The sequence below is a fragment of the Cinclus cinclus genome, chromosome 4 (genome assembly GCF_963662255.1).
Source record: "Cinclus cinclus chromosome 4, bCinCin1.1, whole genome shotgun sequence".
Lineage (NCBI taxonomy): Eukaryota > Metazoa > Chordata > Aves > Passeriformes > Cinclidae > Cinclus > Cinclus cinclus.
In genome coordinates this window covers 63,656,390-63,678,134 of record NC_085049.1, presented here as the reverse complement: position 1 = coordinate 63,678,134, position 21,745 = coordinate 63,656,390, and the positions used below count along the sequence as shown (strand labels likewise).

At 36.3% G+C, this 21,745-nt stretch overlaps 1 protein-coding gene across 5 annotated transcripts in view; it reads right to left on the bottom strand.

Annotated features, from left to right (window-relative positions):
- NR2C1 (nuclear receptor subfamily 2 group C member 1) overlaps window positions 1-21,745 on the bottom strand; it is a 43,877-nt gene that overhangs the window by 14,435 nt on the left and 7,697 nt on the right. For 2 of the 5 annotated variants that reach the window (XM_062491434.1, XM_062491439.1), the window contains exons 3-10: window positions 19,063-19,138; window positions 14,453-14,560; window positions 9,897-10,127; window positions 6,420-6,501; window positions 4,241-4,420; window positions 2,137-2,284; window positions 1,945-2,035; window positions 561-745 (exon numbers count right to left, since the gene is read on the bottom strand). In XM_062491434.1, the coding sequence (XP_062347418.1) occupies window positions 561-745; window positions 1,945-2,035; window positions 2,137-2,284; window positions 4,241-4,420; window positions 6,420-6,501; window positions 9,897-10,127; window positions 14,453-14,560; window positions 19,063-19,116 (1,079 nt within the window). In that variant the 5' untranslated portion in view covers window positions 19,117-19,138. Of the gene's footprint in view, window positions 1-560; window positions 746-1,944; window positions 2,036-2,136; window positions 2,285-4,240; window positions 4,421-6,419; window positions 6,502-9,896; window positions 10,128-14,452; window positions 14,561-19,062; window positions 19,158-21,745 lie in introns of those variants that run through there. The other 3 variants (XM_062491435.1, XM_062491437.1, XM_062491436.1) reach the window with 3 other exon arrangements.

Below are 21,745 nucleotides of genomic sequence, written 5' to 3'. Positions count from 1 at the left end.
ATGGAATAACAGTGGATGTTCTGTATATGCATCTTACACACGTTCTCACCACCGTGGCTCAGCTGAAACCAGTGCAAGACACAAGTTCGTAAGACACTCAGTGAATCTATTAATATTGATAGCAAGAATTCCGTAACTTCTCCTGTGCAGAAGGAAAATGCTTTTCAAGCTTTTAAGGTGATTAATAGTTACAAGCACTTAACTATCACACAGATGAGATCTCTTAAGAACAAGTTTTCCAGGATGATGCAAAGTACTAAGACTATAGTACAAGACTTAACATACCTTAGTATGGCCAATCAAAAGGGAAGAAAAGCTGTAGCATTTATACTGAAATTAATTTCAAATACAAACAACTAAAAGGAATTATTTCTCTAATAGAACTTTCATTTCACTTGGAAGAATCTTACAATATTTATCTTTTACATGAGCTTGTGCTGATATTACTATTACTTTTAAAGCAGATAAATTTCCTGCATTGTGATGATTCAACTAATTGACTGGTCTGAATTGACAGAAACCTTGAAAAGGATACTGTTTTTAAGTATAACATGCCTTACCTTGTAACATCACTACTGGCTTGCTCTTCTTGCTTCTGTTCAGGTAATGATGCATCTCCATTACTCAAACTCTCAATCATGGATAGCTCTGTACTGCTTTGTGACATATCTTTGCATTTACTGAGATTTGCTAATGAAGTCACCACATTTGCCAGTGTACTTAAATCTCCTTGACATGCTTCTACCTAAGGAAAAAGAACAGTTAATTCGCAGCAGTTAGCCCAGAAAAAAGAGCCTAACTTTCACATAAATGAAAAACTGAGTATATGCAAAGATACACCTGTAAGAAAACTGTTTTCAGTACATGGGTAAACACAATACAGCAATTAGACACTACACTGCAACTAAAATACAGAGTATTTTGACTTTTACTTGTAAAAGTAATAGATACCTATTTCTTTCAGACAGAATACTAGTGATGGTAAGCAAGCGCAGAAAGAAGATTTCACATCTCTACACACTAGTCCATCACCAGGAATATAAAATTGCTCTAGATTATATTTTTAGCATCTTTCTTCCCCATGTAAACGGGTCAGTAGTAATAGGGCAGGAGAATGTCTGAGAAGAAGGAATGCATGAAAAGTCAACTACATAAACAAGCAGAAAAATTCTGCCATAGCCTTTGTGGTGTTTATGTCTTTGTTTAACTGCAAAGGAAAAAAAGTGCTTCAATACTGGCTAGCAACTCAGAGAGGCAGTAAGTAGTGTCCCACTCTGTCCTGGAGGGGGGGGGGGGGGGGCAAAAAAAAATACATTATTACAAACAAGTATGCTGCTGCCAACAGCAGACAGAGCAAGCAAAGCAAAATGCATGAAAGCAGGATGAGGTAATTTATTATCATCTAGAAAAACACAAGTGCTTCCTACTGTGCATATGTGAGAAAGCCACCACATGGCTTTAGGCGATCAGTAAGCACAACAAAACAGAAACAAAGGAAAACCAGCCCAAAAATAAAATCGTTGATGACATAGGTCTCACCAGCTTTGCCAAAAAAAAAATAGTGAATCAGGAGAAAAAAAACCCAATCATATTTACACATGGCACTGTGACAGTGCCTTGAGAAGTTTTGTGAACACTTTATTTTATTTGTACGAAAGAGTGAGCCAAGGGTCAGGATTATCCCAACACAAAAGTTAAAATAATACAGCCCCCTTAAGGCTCTCCAAAAATATGAAGGAAGTGCATTTACTTTGTCATATTTTTAGCATTTTTACTCTGTGAGGCTAAGAGGATTCTTATAAAGAGAAGGCATTTGTAACACTGGCAAATGTTTTAAAGGAGCGTTTTAAAAATTAATTTAACCAAATAGAACATTCTTCTCTCCTTACATATGCAATTACAGCAATTAGCTTTACTTATTATACTAGTCATATCATCACATACCTTATCTGGAGTCATCAGCACAGTAGGCTCACTTTTTATTGCAGAAGGATGAATGTTAACAAACATTCCTGATTCCAGCAAACCCGTTGATCTGTTAGAAAACAGCACAAGTTTTAATTTTGATTAATTTTAAAACTGAATTTTCCTTTTTAAGAAGACAGAGTTAGTCACTTCTGAATACAATTTACATACCTTGCTGTTTCATTGTCTGTTACAAAAGTTGGGGTTGCAGCTAATGGACTACGAAGATCTTTCCGAATGTAGATCTTTTCTGTAGAAGCTGCACAGTTTGAAGATTTTTCTCTTGACACTTCAATAGGTTTCCTCTCACACTGTACAGCTACAGAAATAATACCCAACTATTAAATCACCCCAAATAACAGAATAAAAAATATTTTATTTTTTACTTAATATTTGATTTTAATAATATTTTTGAAAATAAATATATATTAAATATATCCCATAACCAACAAGCTAACAAGCTGTATAAAAACCAGCACACTGACTTGACCAGTTCTAAGTGAAATGACGTAATATTCAAAGTCCAAGACAGAATATATATAACATTTTAAAGTTACATTTAAGTGAGACATCCCCTCATTTTTAATTTGCATCAAAGTGGAAGCTTAAAGCTTCTCATTCTCTCAGTTTCACTATCTCACACTCTCACATCCTTTGTAAAGGACTCATGGTATGTTCTTCCATAGACTGTGGGACTGTGTTGAACCCACGTGACTTCATTCCTTTAAAGAAGCTTCTCAAAATAGGACATCAGAGAACACAGAGGGAAAGGTACATTCACAAAGTTCAGTTCAGACCATTTAAGATGAATCTGGGCAACACCCTGACCCACAGTCACTGACGTCAGAGAAGACATGGATTTTTAACAACTCAGTGAAACAAGGTGGAATGAATCCAGGCTTTAGCCTACAGATACATCACCTCGCTTGGAACATTAAAATGAAACTTACAGTATTATCCCCTATGGGGAAAATGTGGAAATGAGAAAAATGTGTAACTTCAGATAAAAAAATAAAAATTTTTCAAGATAGCAGTAGACTGTGATGCAATTCAAAGTTTTACACTGAAAAGTATCTTAAACTCCAAATGCTGTAAAATTAAGTATCAACAATGCTATTTAAGTCAGCCTGCAAACCACAAACAGTGCTTTAAAGGGTGGGAGATGGGGGAAAGTATTTCATCTTCCTTTGCATATGCTGTGTTCAGCAGCAGGGTCTCAACTTTGCTGAGAAAAGGCCAAGGCTTCTTCAAGGGACAAATAACCCACACTGAGGGAGCCACAGTCCAAGACCATGCTAAGTTTTCTTTCCTTTACCCAGCCCATTGAGGAATGAGACTTCTTATCACCAAACAATCCTCTCCCCACTCAGTGTTCCCCCATGACCCAGAGATTATTTTCCTGCTTTCTGATCCCTAAGCCCAGTGATTTTGTTCTGCTTAAAAAGTCTTCTGTCAAGGGGCCTTTTCTTACTTACTGCCAGCTGAACTAGAGGGTAAAGATCCACTTTCACTGCCCCAGCTTTTCCTCCCTTTCTCAATTAATTTCCTCTGTGTTACTGATTTCTGCTGACAGAAGCAGGGCTGTAAGGAGGAAAACGTCCACAGAAGTTCAAAAGGGTCAGTAAAATAAGTGCAGGATGACAGAGAGCAGACAACAAGACCAATACTGTACGTAGTGATGCAACAGCATCACAGTATTAGGTCCGAAGAATTTGTGTTTTGTGTGATTTTCTGTTTATTTTGTATTCTGATACTGCTGTCATATTGCAATACCACTACATCTAATGCATGGAAAATTAAAAAGGAACTTGGAATCTGCAGAAATCAGTAAGAACTGAACTTTAGATCACTATGGATCTCTGCCTTGTGAATAACCGTCTCTGCAGAGCTTTGCCAAAAGTGAACAGCAATTGCCAGTAATCTCAATTGCAGAAAAACTGAAAGGAAAGTGGAGGTCAAAAACCTCAGTAGCTTAATTTATACATAAAAAAGCAGAACAGCACAAAAAAAGTGCAGACGTGTTTGATATTTGCCATGTAGGAGTAAAAATTCATTCACTTTCATCACATGGGATGGAGCTTATTAAGGTTTTAAACCAAACACCTGGAAGCATTTAATATTTCTGATACACCAAACTTGTACAATTCTTTAAAGGAATAAGATACAATGGTTTAAAAACATGTAACCAAAATACTGATTTGTATCTATACAAAGCATATCTTTTGTAGCACAAAGTAGCTGCCAGGTGAAATAGTTTGCTCTTATTCAGACTTACAATCTTGTTTCATCCCAAAGGCAATGCATCTCTGCAGCCTGCAGTACTGACAGCGATTCCGGTGGTGTTTGTTAATGACACAGTCTTTTGTTCCTCGGCACGAATAAACCAAATTCTTCCGTATACTCCTTTTAAAGAACCCTTTGCATCCCTCACAGGTTACTGCTCCATAATGACGCCCTAGTTACAAAATAACACAAAACATGACATTAATTTTACAGTATAATATTAGTTTTTTAGACTTTACAGTTATTAAGGACAAAGTATCTTACCCAGAAAAGGAACACTTGCTTTTCCCCATGGGTTGCATATCTTACAATATATTTGAGCTATAAAACAACTTTAAAAAAGCAAGTGAACCATTTTTCTAGTTCAAAGCACTTAAACAGGATTTTACAAACAGGCAATTTGCTTATTAAATTACTTCCTTATCTGTTGACAGCAGTGTTAAAAATGGCTAAGAAAACAGCCTAGTAAGAACACAGCAAAAATATTTTAATTTATACATTTTTTCTACTAATTTTCCCTACAGACAAGCCCCATGATTCCTCATTACAAGTTCAGCTGTTGAAATTGTCTAGATTAAATCTAATGGAACCATGGAAAGTGCAAACATGGCATTTGACAGCGTGAGGCAATCACTTCAAAGATCTACTTTCACCTTTCATTTTTCTAATAGGGTAATGACATCTCTATAGCTCTTGCAGTAAAACATCAATAAAAGAATAATCTAGAATAGCTACAACTTCAAGGGTTTTTTTCCAAGACCAGTTCTTCAAGTTTTCTGCATAATATAAAAATTTCTAAGATACACTACAAAAAGTAAGTTTTAAAATTATTTTTAGAAGTAAATTATTTTGATTTTGCATAAAATATAAAAATTACTGAAAAGTATTGATGAAGGCATGCTTGGGAGTTACAATAATTTTAATTTATGAATCCTTGGAATACCTATGGCACATTACAAAATAAATCATAAATATGACCTAATTTAGGAAAAACACTTTTAGATTCTTCCCCAAAGTTTCTAGAATTTCTGACAGGTTTTCTAGATTCCTTTATCACAACCTTTTTATCACTACTAAAATGTGAAATTTCAAAAGCATCATATATATCAAAAGAATATTGTCTGAAACATTTTAGTGCCAGCTGGATTATGAATATTCATTCTGCAAAGTACCAGGGCTGCTTCTTCACCTACTCTTTGGATGTAGCTTCTTGGATTCCAGCTTGCAAGTGCCTGGAAAGCAGTTTTCATGACACTGCTTGTCACATGGGAGGCCCCCAAAACCTGCAGCTGCTCAGAGGAACATGGCACTCTCCCCAAAGTCATTACCACTGCCCAATATTCCAAGGCCAGCACAGAAGGAAAACTTCCTGGATCTCCAGCACCTCAAGGGAGACCTCAGTCCTCCTCTGGGGAGTCAGTGAATTTTTAGCAATTAGAACACACCATTCAGATGTTTGCCTTAAGATTGGCAGAGATTTCCTTGAGATGGGTGAGGTCTGACCAGTATTTAGAGCTCTTGCAACTGTATTTTTTTGTGTTAAACTTTGCCAATTTAAAAAACAAAACAAAACAAACAAACAAAAAAAGCCACCCAAAAAAAAAAAAAATTTACTTTGTAGCAAGTTTGCTTCCTGCTGAACAGAGACCTCACAGTGGTCTGCAGGTTCCTCACAAGGGGAAATGGATGGGCAGGCACCAACCTACTCCCTCTGGGGCCAGGGCCCAAGGGAATGGCATGAAGCTGGTCAGGGAGATTTTTAGGTTAGATGTTAAGAAAAATGTTCCTTACCCAGAGAGTGGCTGGGTGCTGGCACAGGCTTCCCCAGGGAAGTGGTCACAGCACCAGCCTGACAGAGCTCAAGAAGCAATTGGAGACTGCTCTCAGACACATGGTGTGACTCTTGGGGTGTCCTGTGCAGGGAGGGCCAGGAGCTGGACTTCAGTGATCCTTGCGGGCCCCTTCCAACTTAAAATATTCTATGATTCTATGTAAAACAACAATAAATCCTATCCATGGATACTAGAGTACCATTTAGTGAAATTCTCAACATGCATAGAAATTTATATATGTATATGCAAGCAAACTGTTACACAGCTTGAGAAGAATTTTCAAGTGCTTTTATAAAATTGCACCACCTTAAAAAAAAAAAAGGAAGAAAAAATAAATACCTGATGCTTTGTCTCCACATACAACACACAGATCAAACACTTTATTTAGGCCCTGTTCACTGGGGGAGTTGTCTGTTAAAATCTGAAAGAAAGGGTGAAAAGAATTCAATCTTTCTTTTTCTTATCATCTAGAAATACTAAAATACATCTCATGCTTGTGGTTTTTGTCTAAGATAGGGGACTAAATCTACACAGTATCATGTTTTCTTAATTACATCTAATAGTCTTCAGAGACACAAAGTCCCACCTGCCATGCCACTGGGCTCCCTTTCAGGAGGGAACAAGAGTTTTACTTGTAATGCTTTTGAGAAGAATTCAAGATTTTATTTCTCTAAATATTGATTCTGCAAAATGGACTGAAATTTTGACAAACTTTTTAGCACCTGCTTACTTTTGCTTTTTGTTCCATTTTATATTTATATACTAATGGCTCATCCATAGTACAAGAAACAGAAGCACTACACAGGCAGAACAAAAAACTCCCTTGTAAAGGCTACTAGATATATACAGAGGTTTATTAACTTTTTTTTTTTTTAATAATACACATAAATATGGTCCAAAAGAAAATGTACTCTAGACACTACCATTAGCTTCCAACTGGCATATAGCCTGGCTTTCAGGAACAGTTTGACGTTATTAAAAGTATTCTTGTCTTGTCTCATTCATTTATCTCTGGTACCTGTAAAGCTTTGTTAAGCACATTGTTTTAGAGTCCCAATACTACAGGGAAGGCATCAGAACATTTCACTTAATCTTTGAAAACTATGCTACCACAAAATGAACAAAGCACAGCAAAAACTCCATTTAAAAACATCACAAGCAACAACAAACATCATCTTGACACAGAAAAGAAAAACACATCCTTCTCATTAAAAAGAGAATATAGTTTAGAAGCTTGAAGAGTTTTTGATTTCTACTATGCCTTAAAGGGAAGCCAGACTCCTCATTCTTGCTTCATATATTCAGATAAGGACCTCTGATAAAATGGGAAGTAACCAAAACAGAAAGTACTCTCTCTTCCACAGAAAAAAATCAGAAATTCTGCTTTATAGAGTTTGGAGCATAATACAGATGATACATGTAGGGAAGTTTAACAAGCATACTTCTTTCTAGTTAACCTTGTTAGCAATACTGTCGTTGAGATTCATCTCTCAAGTTTTCTTAAAAAAAAAAACACCAACCCTCTAAGAAAATTAAGATGACGAGTTAAGAGAATATTAACCTTTTGATCCTTCAAAATTTCTAGTATTGTCATGTATTTTCATGGTATTATACAAAATATATAAAAATAAATTCTAAGTCCTTCCATAAATTAAAGATGGACTGAAATGGGAAGTTCCACATAAGGAAGGACTAAAGAATTGGCCCATGAGGAGAATAAAACTTGACTCAGAGAGCTTATTAACTGACCTTGAACATGAAGAATAAAAACTGATTACTAATATGATGATGAGCCACTGAATTAAAATAGATGATGGGAGAAAGGGTCTTGCCAAATGAGTCAATATAAAGATAATATGCAATAACAGAGAGGTTTTTGGCAGAAGAAACAAATGGGCATTTCAAGGGAAGGCTACAGAAGAAGAAGAAAACAGGTGAAATTGCAGACAGAAAAATCATTTGAGGGAGAAAACACAAAAGATCCCAAAGGGATGCAGGTGAACAATAAATGAATGGAAATACTCTGTACTTCATGAACTTTTAAATGGACAAAGGAAATCTCTACCCATACATATCAGCAGAAAACAGAACAATTTAACTGGAGTGACGGAATTCTCTGTTGCTTCTCAAACTGACCTATTTTGCCCAAATGATACAATAAGAACTACAGCTTTCAATTTTTATACAGATTTCCTATTTCCCTGAATTTTGCCTTTTAAGTCAGTGTGACACACTTCTCATCTCTTAAGTTGTCTTTGAAAATAATTTTTATGTGGACTACTCATATCCCACTGATTTATATCTTTGTTGAGGTTTACCTAAAATACAAAGTGTCTGGTAACACTAAGCATGCTTCAGTGCCTCTCAATAAGATTGGCTTTTGCTACTGGTCCCCTAGTCACAGCAATCAAATTCTTTGGAGCAAGGACCTAGGTTGTCCCTTTGCAAAGAACTGTGAATTTCAAAACCAGAAGTATTATATAATACAGAGATTCCTTCTTTCAAGCTTACACAATGTGTGGGCAGTGAATCAGTGGACTGCTTCACAGCAGAGCACAAACTAAATAGTTAAAAGGGTCTGCAGCTGAAAAGAGATTGCTTGAAGGAGGATTTTGCAGTGATTTATAAACCGCCACAAAAATACCTATTTAGTATCTTAGAGTGCAAGAGACACCTAATTAAACACTTCTCTCAGATGGTCAAATGATCTAACATATTCTTTGCACACCACACAATACTATAGGATATTATGCAGACTAAAGCTTACACTGTCTATATAAGTAACAAAAAAGGTTGTTTAGCTATAATAGCAGCTATCAAATATGATGGTCTTACTGCAGTCCCCAAATCAGGAGGTTCCTCAGGATCACCAGCTAATGGAAGTAAAAGGATATGCTAAGAAAGATCATTATTTACTTGGCCATCTTTGAATATTTTCCCTTAAGCAGCTGTTTGTGGTCATAATGTTTGATATGGGACTAAACAGAGTGCAGCTATCTGAATGTTGCCTGGCCTACCACTGATGCATTGAAACAGCAGCATCCAAGAGTGTGGGTGAATTATATGCAGTAACTGTACTTCAGCTGGAGTGCAGCAACCTCCAACTGCTGAAGGAGGTCACAGCTCCCAACTCTTCTGCATGTTTTGACATTCTTCACATCCTATCCTTGCCAGGCTGAGGATGTGGGACAGAAAGCTTGGAAGTTGGAGGGTGGCAACTAAGGAAGCAGCACATACATCGTGTGTGGGAATAGGGTGCACTGGGGACCAGTTTAGGGAGTTACCATCCTGGCTAGTTACAATATCATACTAGTAAACTCAAAATCATTAGTGTTATTTTCTCACCCCCATGGAGTAATGTATTTCCCTACTAAATAGCCTGAGCACTGCTGTGGACTACAATTCACACAGCTGAATGGCAGTTGCAACAGTGTACAAAAAGGAAAATGAGCAAAAGGAAATGTTAAGCAAGAGGGACAATGGAGGAAAGTGAATGTTTTCCAACAATACATGAAAACAGATGGAGATTTAACAAGCAGAAATAAAGGACTGCTGGCACAGCAGAATCTGGAAATGACAATAAAAGTAACTGTATTCTTCCTAATGTCATGAACCAACATATAAATTTTAAAAGCAAGAAATTTACTAGAAAAGTTCTTTTCATAATTTTTAAGTATCATAATGAGTTGTAGTGCAAGGAAAATTATACTTTAAAAAATAAATAAAAAAGGAGAACCCAGACAGACTTATTTGAAAATAAAACATCTTTTCTTATGCCATTTGAATGAAAAATATGAAATAAAGTGGATTATCTACCTGGATGTGTTGTGCAGATATATCAGGGGATGCAAAAAACAGTTGGTTGACACCTGCAGCATCTGGAGTTGCTAGGATAACTTTTCCTGGAGTGGAATCTTGTCTGGCAAGGATCACCTTGCTTGGGGTAGAGCCATCATGATTTGTTAAGATGAACTGCTTGCCTGCTGAGCTCTGATCAAGTGCTGTAACAATCTGAATCTTCTGGCCCGTCTGCTGATCTGTGACAATCTAATAATACATTTATCTCAAATTGTTATGGTGATTTAAATTAACTTTTTGGACCCAATCCGGGCACTTGAAGAAAATGGGAATTTTGCCTTTCACATTTGAGAAGCAGGATCATCTTCCCCTCCATCACACAAGAGCAAATTAAACTCAGGCGAAAACTTGGATTTTTCACTGTATTTGAAACACATTTCAGTCAAGGGTGTTTGAATTCAAAACCTGAATTCGTACTCCATTTTTACAACTGGTGCAAGCTTTTACAACACTGCTGAAACTCTTGACAATTCTAACATCCAGAACTCAAGGCATGTCTGTAACTGATCCCTGAGACCCATCAGGTTATAAGAAACCTTAAATCTTGAATTCACTGTATTCTACATCAAGTGTTTGCAGCACCTCCAAGGTCTGGTTACTTAACAAAAAACTTCTTAAAAATCACAAATGTAGACGTCCAAGTGAAAAAAGCAAGCAGCAAACAGCAGGAAAAGCAATTATATTGTTGCACCTGTATATACAGTTTAGACTCTATTTTGTGGGGACCGTTTTTTTTTTACATATGCATTTCTAAATAAAATAAGTGAAACAGAATCTCTTTCCCTGCCTTATTTTCTTTTCTTAAGGAAAGACTAATTTACATTTTATAATCAAGAACAGATCTACAGGGTGTTTTTTTCCATTTTATCCCTATTTTCAAGCACAAATACAGCAGAATTTTATTAAATAATCCTCCACCTTATGCAAACTTCGCCAAAAGACAATAATCTAAAGAAAATAATCAAGATTCTATATGGATATATTCTATTATAAATCTCCCTTTTAGTCACTTCATTTCTCCATCAAAATGCCAACACTGAAAACTGCCTGGTTTATTCTGGAGACTACAAAGACTGTTTCCTGCAAAGTATTTTGAATTACAGATCAAAAAATAGCTCCCATTAATTTGTTTTTTAAACTATAGCCAAACATTTATGTTTCTCTACACATCCCCAACATTCATACTACAAATATTAATTTTATTTTTATTACAGATGACATTTATTTTGTTGTCTAATACTTGCCATAACTAGTTCCATAGTAACTGGGGTGCCAATATTAATTGTATTTCCTAGGTGGAGAACCATGGCACAAAGAAACTGAACGAGGCGTAATTTCATGAGTTTTTTATCAACTTAGCTATTGTACCTTCACAATAGGCTTAATACTGTCTCTAAATGCTCAATACCTGTGCACAGTTTACATTTTTAAAAGATAAGCAGTGATGTGTATCCAATTCCAGCAGTTATAATGCAACATTGCCACTTTCAAATATTCAGAAATCCTGAGTTCCCTTCAGGTGGCCTTGTGCTCTTAACATTTTAATGGACCAAATTTCAACCTTTTTCTCTGCCAAATATGTTTAAAAGCGTATCTAAGAGAAAAGTGCAGGTAAAATGATAAAATTCTAAATGCTAAAGAACAAAAACTATTATGGGATTTGGGGTGTAGGGTGAGAAGACAATGCTAAAGCATGACAATCATTATCAATATGAAAAATTTTCTGTTCAGTTTTTTTCATATATCCCCATGTCTGGGACCACAAATGGCTACAGCAGACCCTTATTTCTTATTTAAATTCCTTTATGTTGGTTCTATATTCTTTAGAAGGCAAACTTCCTTGCCCTTTTCATTTCCCTCATTCCTTAATTTCCAATCTTTATTTCTCCTGTGTAATTTTTGGCTATTTTCAAAGTAGCTGATATTCCATTCCCCTTCTTTCCAAACATCTATTTTATTTGGATTAGGAGAAATACAATGTATGTCATACTCAACAGGGTGCATAGATGTACATAAGCCAAACAGAACACTGTGCTGTTTTTTAATTTCCAGACCTGCTTTTTGAAAGACACTCTTAGATAAAATCTGACTCCCTATCAAATCTTAAAATGTGTGTATCCCAAAAAACATACATACTCCATCTAGTTAGGTTTATACAAAGTATATTCAAAAACCAGCATGTCCCAAACAGTAAAGACACAAACTTGAACTACAGCTGAAATTATTTTTGGGACATATATACCAAGTTATCTTTTTTCCTATTGTAACCCAGCTGTGTATCTAAAAAAAAATATGTGCTTGTAGATAAACTTGTAGATAATAAATAGGGTTCCTGCAATTCTAGGATGATCCCCAGGTAGTTTTCACTACATGCTATAGTAGGTATAGTGTTACATTAATAACCTTATAAAGCCATTCAACCTGCACAAGTGATTTCTGCAGCTGACAAGCATTTGACAACTGACAGAGGCATGAAAGTTTGAACAATTCAGCACATTCTGTCTGCAGGTAACTCTTAGGGCCATACACCTGAAAAACCTCCACCTACACTGCAGTGGGGACACTGAAAAGTAGAGCAGTTCACCACAGTACAACAACTTGCAATACCTAAACGTCAAGGTAAGAGAAAAAATAATCAGAGGGAAGAGGAAAACCACTTATCTTCTGACCATGAATCCACCATGGATCAGTGACAGCACATTATCTTTCTTAATAATCTGAAACTCAATACTGCTAAAACAATAATACCATAAAACAGGAATAAATCAATTCAAAACTGAATGCATAAAAATACACTACCCTCATGTATTTCATTTAAGCACCCTGAGGATAATGGAAGATATTTTCCTTTATTGCTTTTAAGTCTTGTCTGTTAGCAAGTTTTGATTTCCATTTGAACATCATTTCAATAAATTAAACACCTCAGTAACTGTGTGTTCCTATTTTACAAAAAAGAAAATGTCTAAACACAGACAACTAACACACCAGTTTATAACAGCCAATTTTGTGCAGAAATGCCTGTTGAACAAATAAAAGATTCAATTTTTTCTCCCAGAAGGAATGCTAAGCATTTCTAAGAAGATATGCATTCCCTAAGAAGAGTGACTAATGAAACATGTTTTAAAGAACCTTTTACTGAGGATTTTCTATTTCAATATTTCAGATAACTAGGTGCATTTAATAATAATAAAGGAAAAACTATTGATTGAAAATACATACTCAAAATTATTCAATGTAACATTTATGGTGGACGTTTCACTGAGATACATTTGTTCTTACAAACTACTTTGCTCATGTTCTTCTCTGAGCAAAGTTTTTATTACTAAGTTTGATACTACTGATATGTTTGTAGATGTCTCTTGCAGGAAGGATGAGTGTTTTGACTGCCTTGTTCCACATGTATCAAGAGACAACAACCAAAGTGCTTACCATCCTTTCTTAAGACAGAATGGTGCTTAACTGGTTACTTGATGAGCACAAATTAATTAATAAAAAGTACAGCTGTACACAAAGTGTAGAAATGGAATGGAGGCAGCTGAAAGAATGAAGACCTACAGGATTGGTAAGGCAGACACCATGATTAGAGCACAGGTGAGGGGCAATAATCTAAAAAAAAACCCCATCCTGTATGGAGGGTGGCTGGGAAGAGCCTTGGAAGGTTGAAAGCTTGAACATAATGCATCAAAACAGGAAAAAAAAAACAGAGGAAAATGTTTTAGAGTGAAGCTGGTAAAAGCAAAAGCAGCAAGATTATATTAGCAGTTGGCTCACCTAAATGTGTGCTTTTGTATGAACAACATATATCTGAGAATAATTTTCATGTTTATTCTGCAGTTGATATTTTTCTCTACAATGAAAATTAAAAATAAAACTGACTTGTACTGACTTCTAAGGCATAAAATATAAAATGTCATTTCCCGAATCTTCCAAATCTCCATATACACATTTCTATGTTGATTTAAGTACCTACATTGCCAAAAACTTCACTACCCTCACTTCTACTGGAGGTTATTACTTGGCCAGGCTATGGATTATCATACCAAAACACACAACATGGGTTGGGACAACCAAAAACCAGTATTCTTCTCAGATATTAAGTTTCCCTGCACTTTTTCATCGCTTCAAAAATACAATGCAGTATTTCACTTCCTGCTTCTGCTCCAAAATGTAGAAATTCTCCAACTTAGCTGAACCACCAAATCAACAAAATATTCAACTTTCAAGGAATAGCTTCACTTGCAAAAAGTATTTTTCTGTTAAGTGATTCAGGATTTCTGTAATGTTAAAATTCTTACAAGGGGAAAAAAAAATAAAAAGGGAAAAAGAGAGGAAAGACTGGAATGTTTTATTCCCGTTTATATAGGAAAGGTCTTTGCCATCCAGGGCTGAATATTTACATTAAAGCAAGTAACACAATGAAAAAAATAAATAAATAAATAAAAAGAACTGCATGTGAAAACTGGCAGAAGCAAATAGCTCATCTCTGCTTTTAAAATGCATCAGATGAAGCATACCTGTATACGCTGGGATAAAGAGAGGCCTGAATCTGCAGGGACAATCTGTATTCGCTGTGGTGTCCCATCCATTAGTGTTTGTGTGCTACCTTCCTGGGAATGGCTAACCTAGAAAGAACAAACACATGTAAGGGACTGACAATGAATACACTATGTTAATGGATCCACCACCTTAATGGATTAAACCTTAAGGTTTCATCAACTTCTAATTTCTCTGAACAAAGCCATGGAAAGTCTAACAATCTTATTCTATAAAAAATGAGAATGCTTGCAGTCTAATTCAACACCTTGATTTTTCTAATTAGAAAATTCTGATTTAAACCCATTTTGAAATACTTTCCAATGCAAAATTTACAAACCCTTTAAGTAAAGCAATTTATTGTTGACAAGTCCATGTATGTCAACCAAACTGAACATTTACTACTGTTTATTTTCATGAGACACAATACCTACCATCATAGCTGTGCTATGTTTCAGTAAAAGTGCTTTAATGGCTCACTTGAAGTGACAGAGGGGGTTTTGTACGGAAACACATAAATTGGCAGTTTCAATCTGTCTTTCTGTTAAAGAATTCTATACTGGGGAACTATTAACAAAGGTAGGAAAAACTAATAAATTGCATGAAGTTTGCAAACAGTGCATCTATCTTGTATTGAAATCTCTGCGTGAATGCTCTCAGACACAGTTCATGAAAATGTTTTAACAATTATCAATATTTTAAAACTTCTTCACATCCTACAGCCAATGGCACATGGGGAAAGGTACTATTCATTACATTATCTGTCAATAACAATTAAGGACAGCTGGTATTTTTAGAGGCTTGATCAGAAAGGCCAGTTTTTTGCAGTACAAAGAGAATTTGTCTTCACAGACTTTACAGACCCCTTCAAATTGAATTTTTTGTCTTAAATTCCCAGGTAACTCCAAAACCTTTTTGCTATTCACAAAACTGCCTGCAACATCCTGCAAATCTGTATTACCAGTAATTCCCAGTATTTACACCATTATACAAATACTCCTCTGCCCCTTCCAAATAATATAGAGAATATATATGCATACTGCAGTCAAGGTACTATTTTGTAACAGTTTGTGAGGGTTTTTTGCTCCTCCTGGATCAGCTTCCTGATTTTGCAACCATACCATTATACCTAAATGCTAGTACCAGCAGACAAAAGCAGGCTAGAACATGCAACTGGAGGTCAGTATGAGAAGGGGACAGGGTGGAGGGTAAGACTTCCCCTGATAGCAGAAATACAAGCTCCCATGAGCCTATGTTGGCTTTGAAATTTTGCCCAGAAAGGTGTTAACTTTTGGTAGCAGTCTCATAATCTACTTGCTCCTCTCCCCTCAGCGTGGTAAGTAAAACTGGCTGGTTAGTCATTCCATGCTCTGGAACAGGACACCGATGCAAGCTGAAAAGCAGCCCAGCAAACAAAGGCTATTCTTAGCACAGATCAAACCTTCAATCCACTTTCCACAATGCTCAGAAGCAGACCAGAACAAATGAGTGAGGCTAAGCTGCTCAGGAGATTAAGCTGCCAGCATCACCAAAAGAAACGCTTGTCAAACTATGGCCCAAGCCATTTCTGGACACTGCTTTCTAAAAATACTCCATTTTTCTGAGTACAAGTACCCTTAAACAATTCATCCACTTCTTTGCTTAAGTAAAGGACAAAAAACTGCTCATCACCCAGCAGCATTTTCAGGTCAAGAGAGGTACTTTCAAGCACTGAAGCTCTGCATCAGCCATTCAAATGACAGGTACACATGGTAGTTCAGAAGTGACTAAAGTTTTATGTGCATTTACCTTTGCTTTACAAAATAAGCTACATATTACAGAACTGCTTTACATCTGGTCCCTTAAAATGTCATGATCCACAAGTTGTGTAAGGTAAAACTGTTTTTTAACCCCACAAAGTGTCAGTTTGATAGTTTTACTTCTATGCAGAATAAAAGTTTTTTATTGTGGTTAATACTGATAAAACTAACTGCAAACTTTGTTAAAAAGTGTATTTTTAATGTGTGACAGACTGTTTCAACAACTATGTAGCTTTCCTCTGTTACAGTAAACTAGCAGGACTGTGGAATGAACCACCATATACTTACTGTACCCAGCCACAGATTTAAGACAGAAGAATGCTGCAGGCTCTTGGCAGGTAGCTTCCCTACATGAATCAAGAAATGTGGTATTGATGTAGAAATAGGAATTATCTCGCACTGAGCAAAAGATGACTAGCAGATGGCAGAATCTGAGCAATGACAACGACTTCACAGTGACCCACATAGACAGGGTTATACTTTGCTTCAGTGTTTTGCTTTCTTGCAAAAAGTCCTAAATTAACAAAAGCATGTTTGTGAACACCGTTGTAAAATTGTTGTGGTAATTTTGTGATTTAAAATGCTTCATGAACAACAATTGATATTATTAAAAAAAAAATCAAAATCTATGTACATAACACCTCTGACCATTATTTCAATGAGACACAGAAGCATTTCCATTCTCCTTAATATTGGAACACCTTTTCCTTTCAGATTCTACTCGTGCAATTTTTTCTTGTAAATTCAATTAAAAACTACTTCAACATCCAAGAGAATTGTAAATGCTAGCAAAAATACTGCTGAAGTTCTCTAGATCTCAAACTATGATTTTTCAGTGCTTACAGAGATTAGGAATGCCACCAAGAAATTACAGCCTGCAGGAAGGCAGGAATGTAAATTATTGCATGGAGGCCCCAGTGAGACTGCTTTCCTTGCTCATTCCACCTTTCAGGCAGCACATTCATATAGGGCATACATCTTTGACAATAATTTTGGCTTAAGAAGTCCCAGCTTGCACTGCCCTCAGGGACACTCTTCAGTCCTTCCAACCATGTGTCTGGTTGGACTGCACCTTGTACAAAATAAAGGCACTGATCACAACCAACAGGGAGATAACCTTCCTCCACTATGCTGTAGTTAATTCTTCTTCCTAGTTTTGTCCACCAGACGTTGACACACAGAGCTTTCATGAGCAAGACTAGCACAGTGTGAGAATAAGTGGTTAAGTGAGGACTGGGGAATGGTTAAGCTGCCAAACACGGCATGACCGTCTCAGACGCAGCAAAACCTTGCTAAAGGACAAATCCTAACTACACTGCTGACAAAACAGTCATGAAAACTGTAGAGCTGTGATTTCACCATGAACAGAAACAGCTACAGCTCTCTGCAGCACTGCACCTTCACTGTGTTTTTTCCCCTGCCATCCTTTGGCTACCAGCCACATTCTTTGTGCTAACTCTGGTAGTCATTGGAGCCTTCTCAGACTCTACTCTGCTAACCCAGCAGAAATCCTTCCACTTGTTTTGGCTGGGTTATTAGCTTGTTGTTGGTGGGGAAATTAATAAGGAAAGAAACAGAAAAAGGACCCTCTGTCTCCCATGGCACTGAGATACTAAGTCAGTTCAGTGTCTCCTGGAATCACATTACAAAATTGAGAAACAACCCCACAGAGGCTAAACACCATCATCACACCATCCTCTGAGTGCAATGTACACTTCAGCTAGCTTTGACTAGCCTTGTACTGCCAAAAAGAAACAAATATAAACAGGAAATACAGCCCTATTTAGAACTCAACAAAGAATTATAGCCCCAAAACAAAACTGCATTAAACATGCATTCTCACCTAATAAAGAGGACAAGTAATAAAACGAAAACATCACATATCCCATAAACCACTTAGGGCCTTTTGAGATAGCCTTAGCAACACGCAGATGCTACAAAAATAAAAGCCGTGAGAATTTATTCAGAGTAGAATTAACCATCCCGTCCTCCACTCCAACTTCTCCATCTGAAATCAAGGCTGAGAGGAAATAAAATGATTTGAGAAATAAGTCTATGTCTAGACAAGAATCCAAGAGTGGGTACTTGAAGCTAAAGAGAAACATTTATTTAAGACAAATAAATTACTGCCTCTATCTAATTTAAAGTGGTGCTAATTTTAAATAATCTATGCTATGCTGAAACTTTTCTAGGTAACTCTGTATACTCATATCCACACTCTCAATCTGTCTGTGCATCTCTGGCAGTTCTCTGGCACCAGTACACAGATTCTGCACACAGAATCACAAGAATCAAAAGAATCACCAAGAATCAAAACTAGAAATCTGCAGAAATGTTAGCTGAATCTTTCTTTAGACAAGAACAAGCATATATATCTGAAAGTGAAGAACATGGCAAAACTTTACTAGTGGAAACAAAACTGATAAATGAAGTAATTGCACAGCTGTAAAGTAAAAACTGTGTCCTGACTTTTTTAACTAAAAGTGAGTAAAGCAATTTCACAACCAGATGGCTCTCTGAAAACCAATACAGGCTCAGACAGCAAGCTGAAAAGCTAGTGACTTACTGGAAACACTGCTAGGCTGTCCTTAATTTCTGTGGGGCTAACTTTGGCAAAAAAAGCTTTGCGCCATAATTTAAAAATGGACGTAGTTGGTTCTTCTGCCTTCTGAGGGAAGTGGCCAGAAGCCTTGACTGTACCAAAAATTTTGTCTTGTGATTTTGGTTTTTACATATCAGTCTGTGCATTTTATTATTTAATTTGTCTTAAAAAGGACTCAAAATTTATGTACCTCTCCCATTTGCTGTTCAAAAATTTGATGGGCCAGTTCCTCTATGGTTGCCATGCTCTTTAATCACCAGAATTTCCTGTCAAAGAAAGGAAAGAAGATGCTTAACATCCATTAGCTTCAATTGTAAAAATATCCTGGGGAAAATATAGTTCACATAAGTGCGTTCACAGTTTTATGAAGATGACATCCCTGCAGAATTTATAGTTTGATTATACTATAAAAATAAATAATTTGCTATTTGAAAACTTTGTATTGTTTTATTTAAATAACTCACACAGAGACTTCCTATTTTTCCTCTTCTGGTTTTCCAACACAAAACAATATAGTATAATCACTGAGAACAAAAGTCTATTGCTGACCATGACATCAGGAGGTACATATTTAACATCCTAAATAACTGGAACACAGACAGTTTTGTTAATGCAAATGAAGAGGGGCAAAACTAACTTCTTCTGAACTCACACAGATTTTTTTAATATTAACAGGAGTGCTTGAAGATCACTCTTGTAACTAACAGGAGGCAATACGTGGGACACAGAAGATAAGTGTTTAAAAAAAAATGTTGTTTCATTATCAATACTGTAGCTACAGCACAAGCCCAAATCTTCATAAGAAGAATTTTGTGGGGTTTAACAGACCTATTATACTACATTAATGCAGTATAAAGGATTCAGATGCATGCCTTGTTTATTTGGCAAGGCATATATTATATTATCGATCTACAAATATTCACTAGGCAGCACTTAAAAGAACACTCACAAATTATAAAGTACCATATAAACAATTTTACTGGCAAAAGTGAATTAAAGACACTGCAATATCTACTTGCATGAACAAAGAGTACTCTACTGGTTTTCATTCTTTAACTTTTCTGGAACTCTCAAGAATTATCTCCTCAGGGAATCTCGAAGCCTCCCCAGGGCGCCATGCAAATAAAAATTTTAACTCACTTTTAACTCAAATTTAACTCAAGTCATTTCTATTCTTAAAATTGGAAGGAGAAATCTTTTTTCACTAGAGCAAGAACTGCAGGCCTCAGAGATGTGCCCAATGGTATACTAAAGCCTAATTAATGTGTGAAAGGGAAAATACAGAAATATTTGGGCACTGTAGACCATTCTACATCACTCACTAGCATGCTGCATTATTAGCTAAATTAGGACAAAAGATAACAGGCATGCTATGCCTGATGATATAGAGATACTATACTGAAGCTTATGCTGAAAAGTATTATCTCCTAGGAAGATCTAGGTGTCAGCATCCTTGCAGGAACACTCTATTAGCCCAGTTCTGAATCCAGTGAGCTGCAGCACAATCACTATTCAAAGAGCACCTGGAATTTTCAAGGCAGGCAATGTGTCTTTCAATGTTTTCTTCTTTTAAATAAAATAATAGCAACAAAATATTGTACTCTTTACATACAGAGTGCCAGAAATGAGTGTTACTTCATTACAAAGTAACAAAAGAATCATTTTGGGGTATTAATTTGCACCAGCTAGTTAGTTCACCTAAATCAGAAGCAACTGCCCTCACAGTCAACATGCATTAGTAAAACAACTTAGCTTGAAAACTGAAAGTGATTTAAACTGACTTGTTTCACCTTGGAGTAAAGCTGTGAAGGAATATGTATGTATTCAACTATGATGCACCAGTTGTAGGGAAACTGGCTCTCAGAGAGGCATAAACCTAGCAGTGAATTTTTGAAACTTATCTCAAAGAGACTCATTTGAACTACACTTGCATGAACATAGGCATCAAGTACACAAACAAGATTGAACTCTTATGATGAAGAGGAAGCTGCAAAAAAGGTTGAACCTGTCCAATCCCTTCATGCTGTCTGGAATAAGCACAAGGAGATTCAGCTTATGGATGCAGAACCAGTTGTCAAAGCTGCACAACTCAGAAGAGTTTGAGCATCCATCTCCCCATCCACTAGAAACATCTAAAAGTAGGCATTTGGACAGAAGGCAGGTATTAGACATCCTCTTAAATGCCTTAAAATGCAATTATTGCTTTTCTGGTTAATATTCAGACTCAAAATGCTACCAAAATCTTTTTGTCTGTTCATATTGTTAGTTTATGTCCCTTGTAAATGAGTTAGTGAGCCTTCTTGACAAGACTCAGAATTATTTTTAAAGGCATCGCTATCATCAGTTAGTACAAACTGGGTGATGGGGAATCTGGCACCATCAAGTCCAATGGTGTGCCACTGCTGCTTTAGATAAGCACTCTGTGGGCCACCATAGGAGTGGAAAACTTTCATTAGCTTGCACTGAATAAAACCCTTCCTCTCTACTTCTTCCTCAGCTTTTATGTCCCAGAGTTTTCTCAATGTTTTAGTCAAAATAACTTATTAAATACTTACTTTTTAAAGTATTTCAGGCTTTCTACAACTGAAATGGGTCAGGAAACATTCCCATGAGAACAGACAGCAATTTTGAGGGTTGGTAGTCAGAAGCACTAACCTCACCACTAGTACAGTTCAATTATACCCTGAAGACATCACTGCTTAACTTACCCTGCTCCAGGGACAAAAGTTTTACAACTTTAATTGTTCTAGTAGGAAGTTCCTTTTAATAGTATTTTTTAGTATTATACCAGTGTAGACTAAAGACTTTAAAAGTAGTAGCAGGAAGCACATTTCTTTATGTTTCAATGCTCAATTTAATATAAATGACAACAT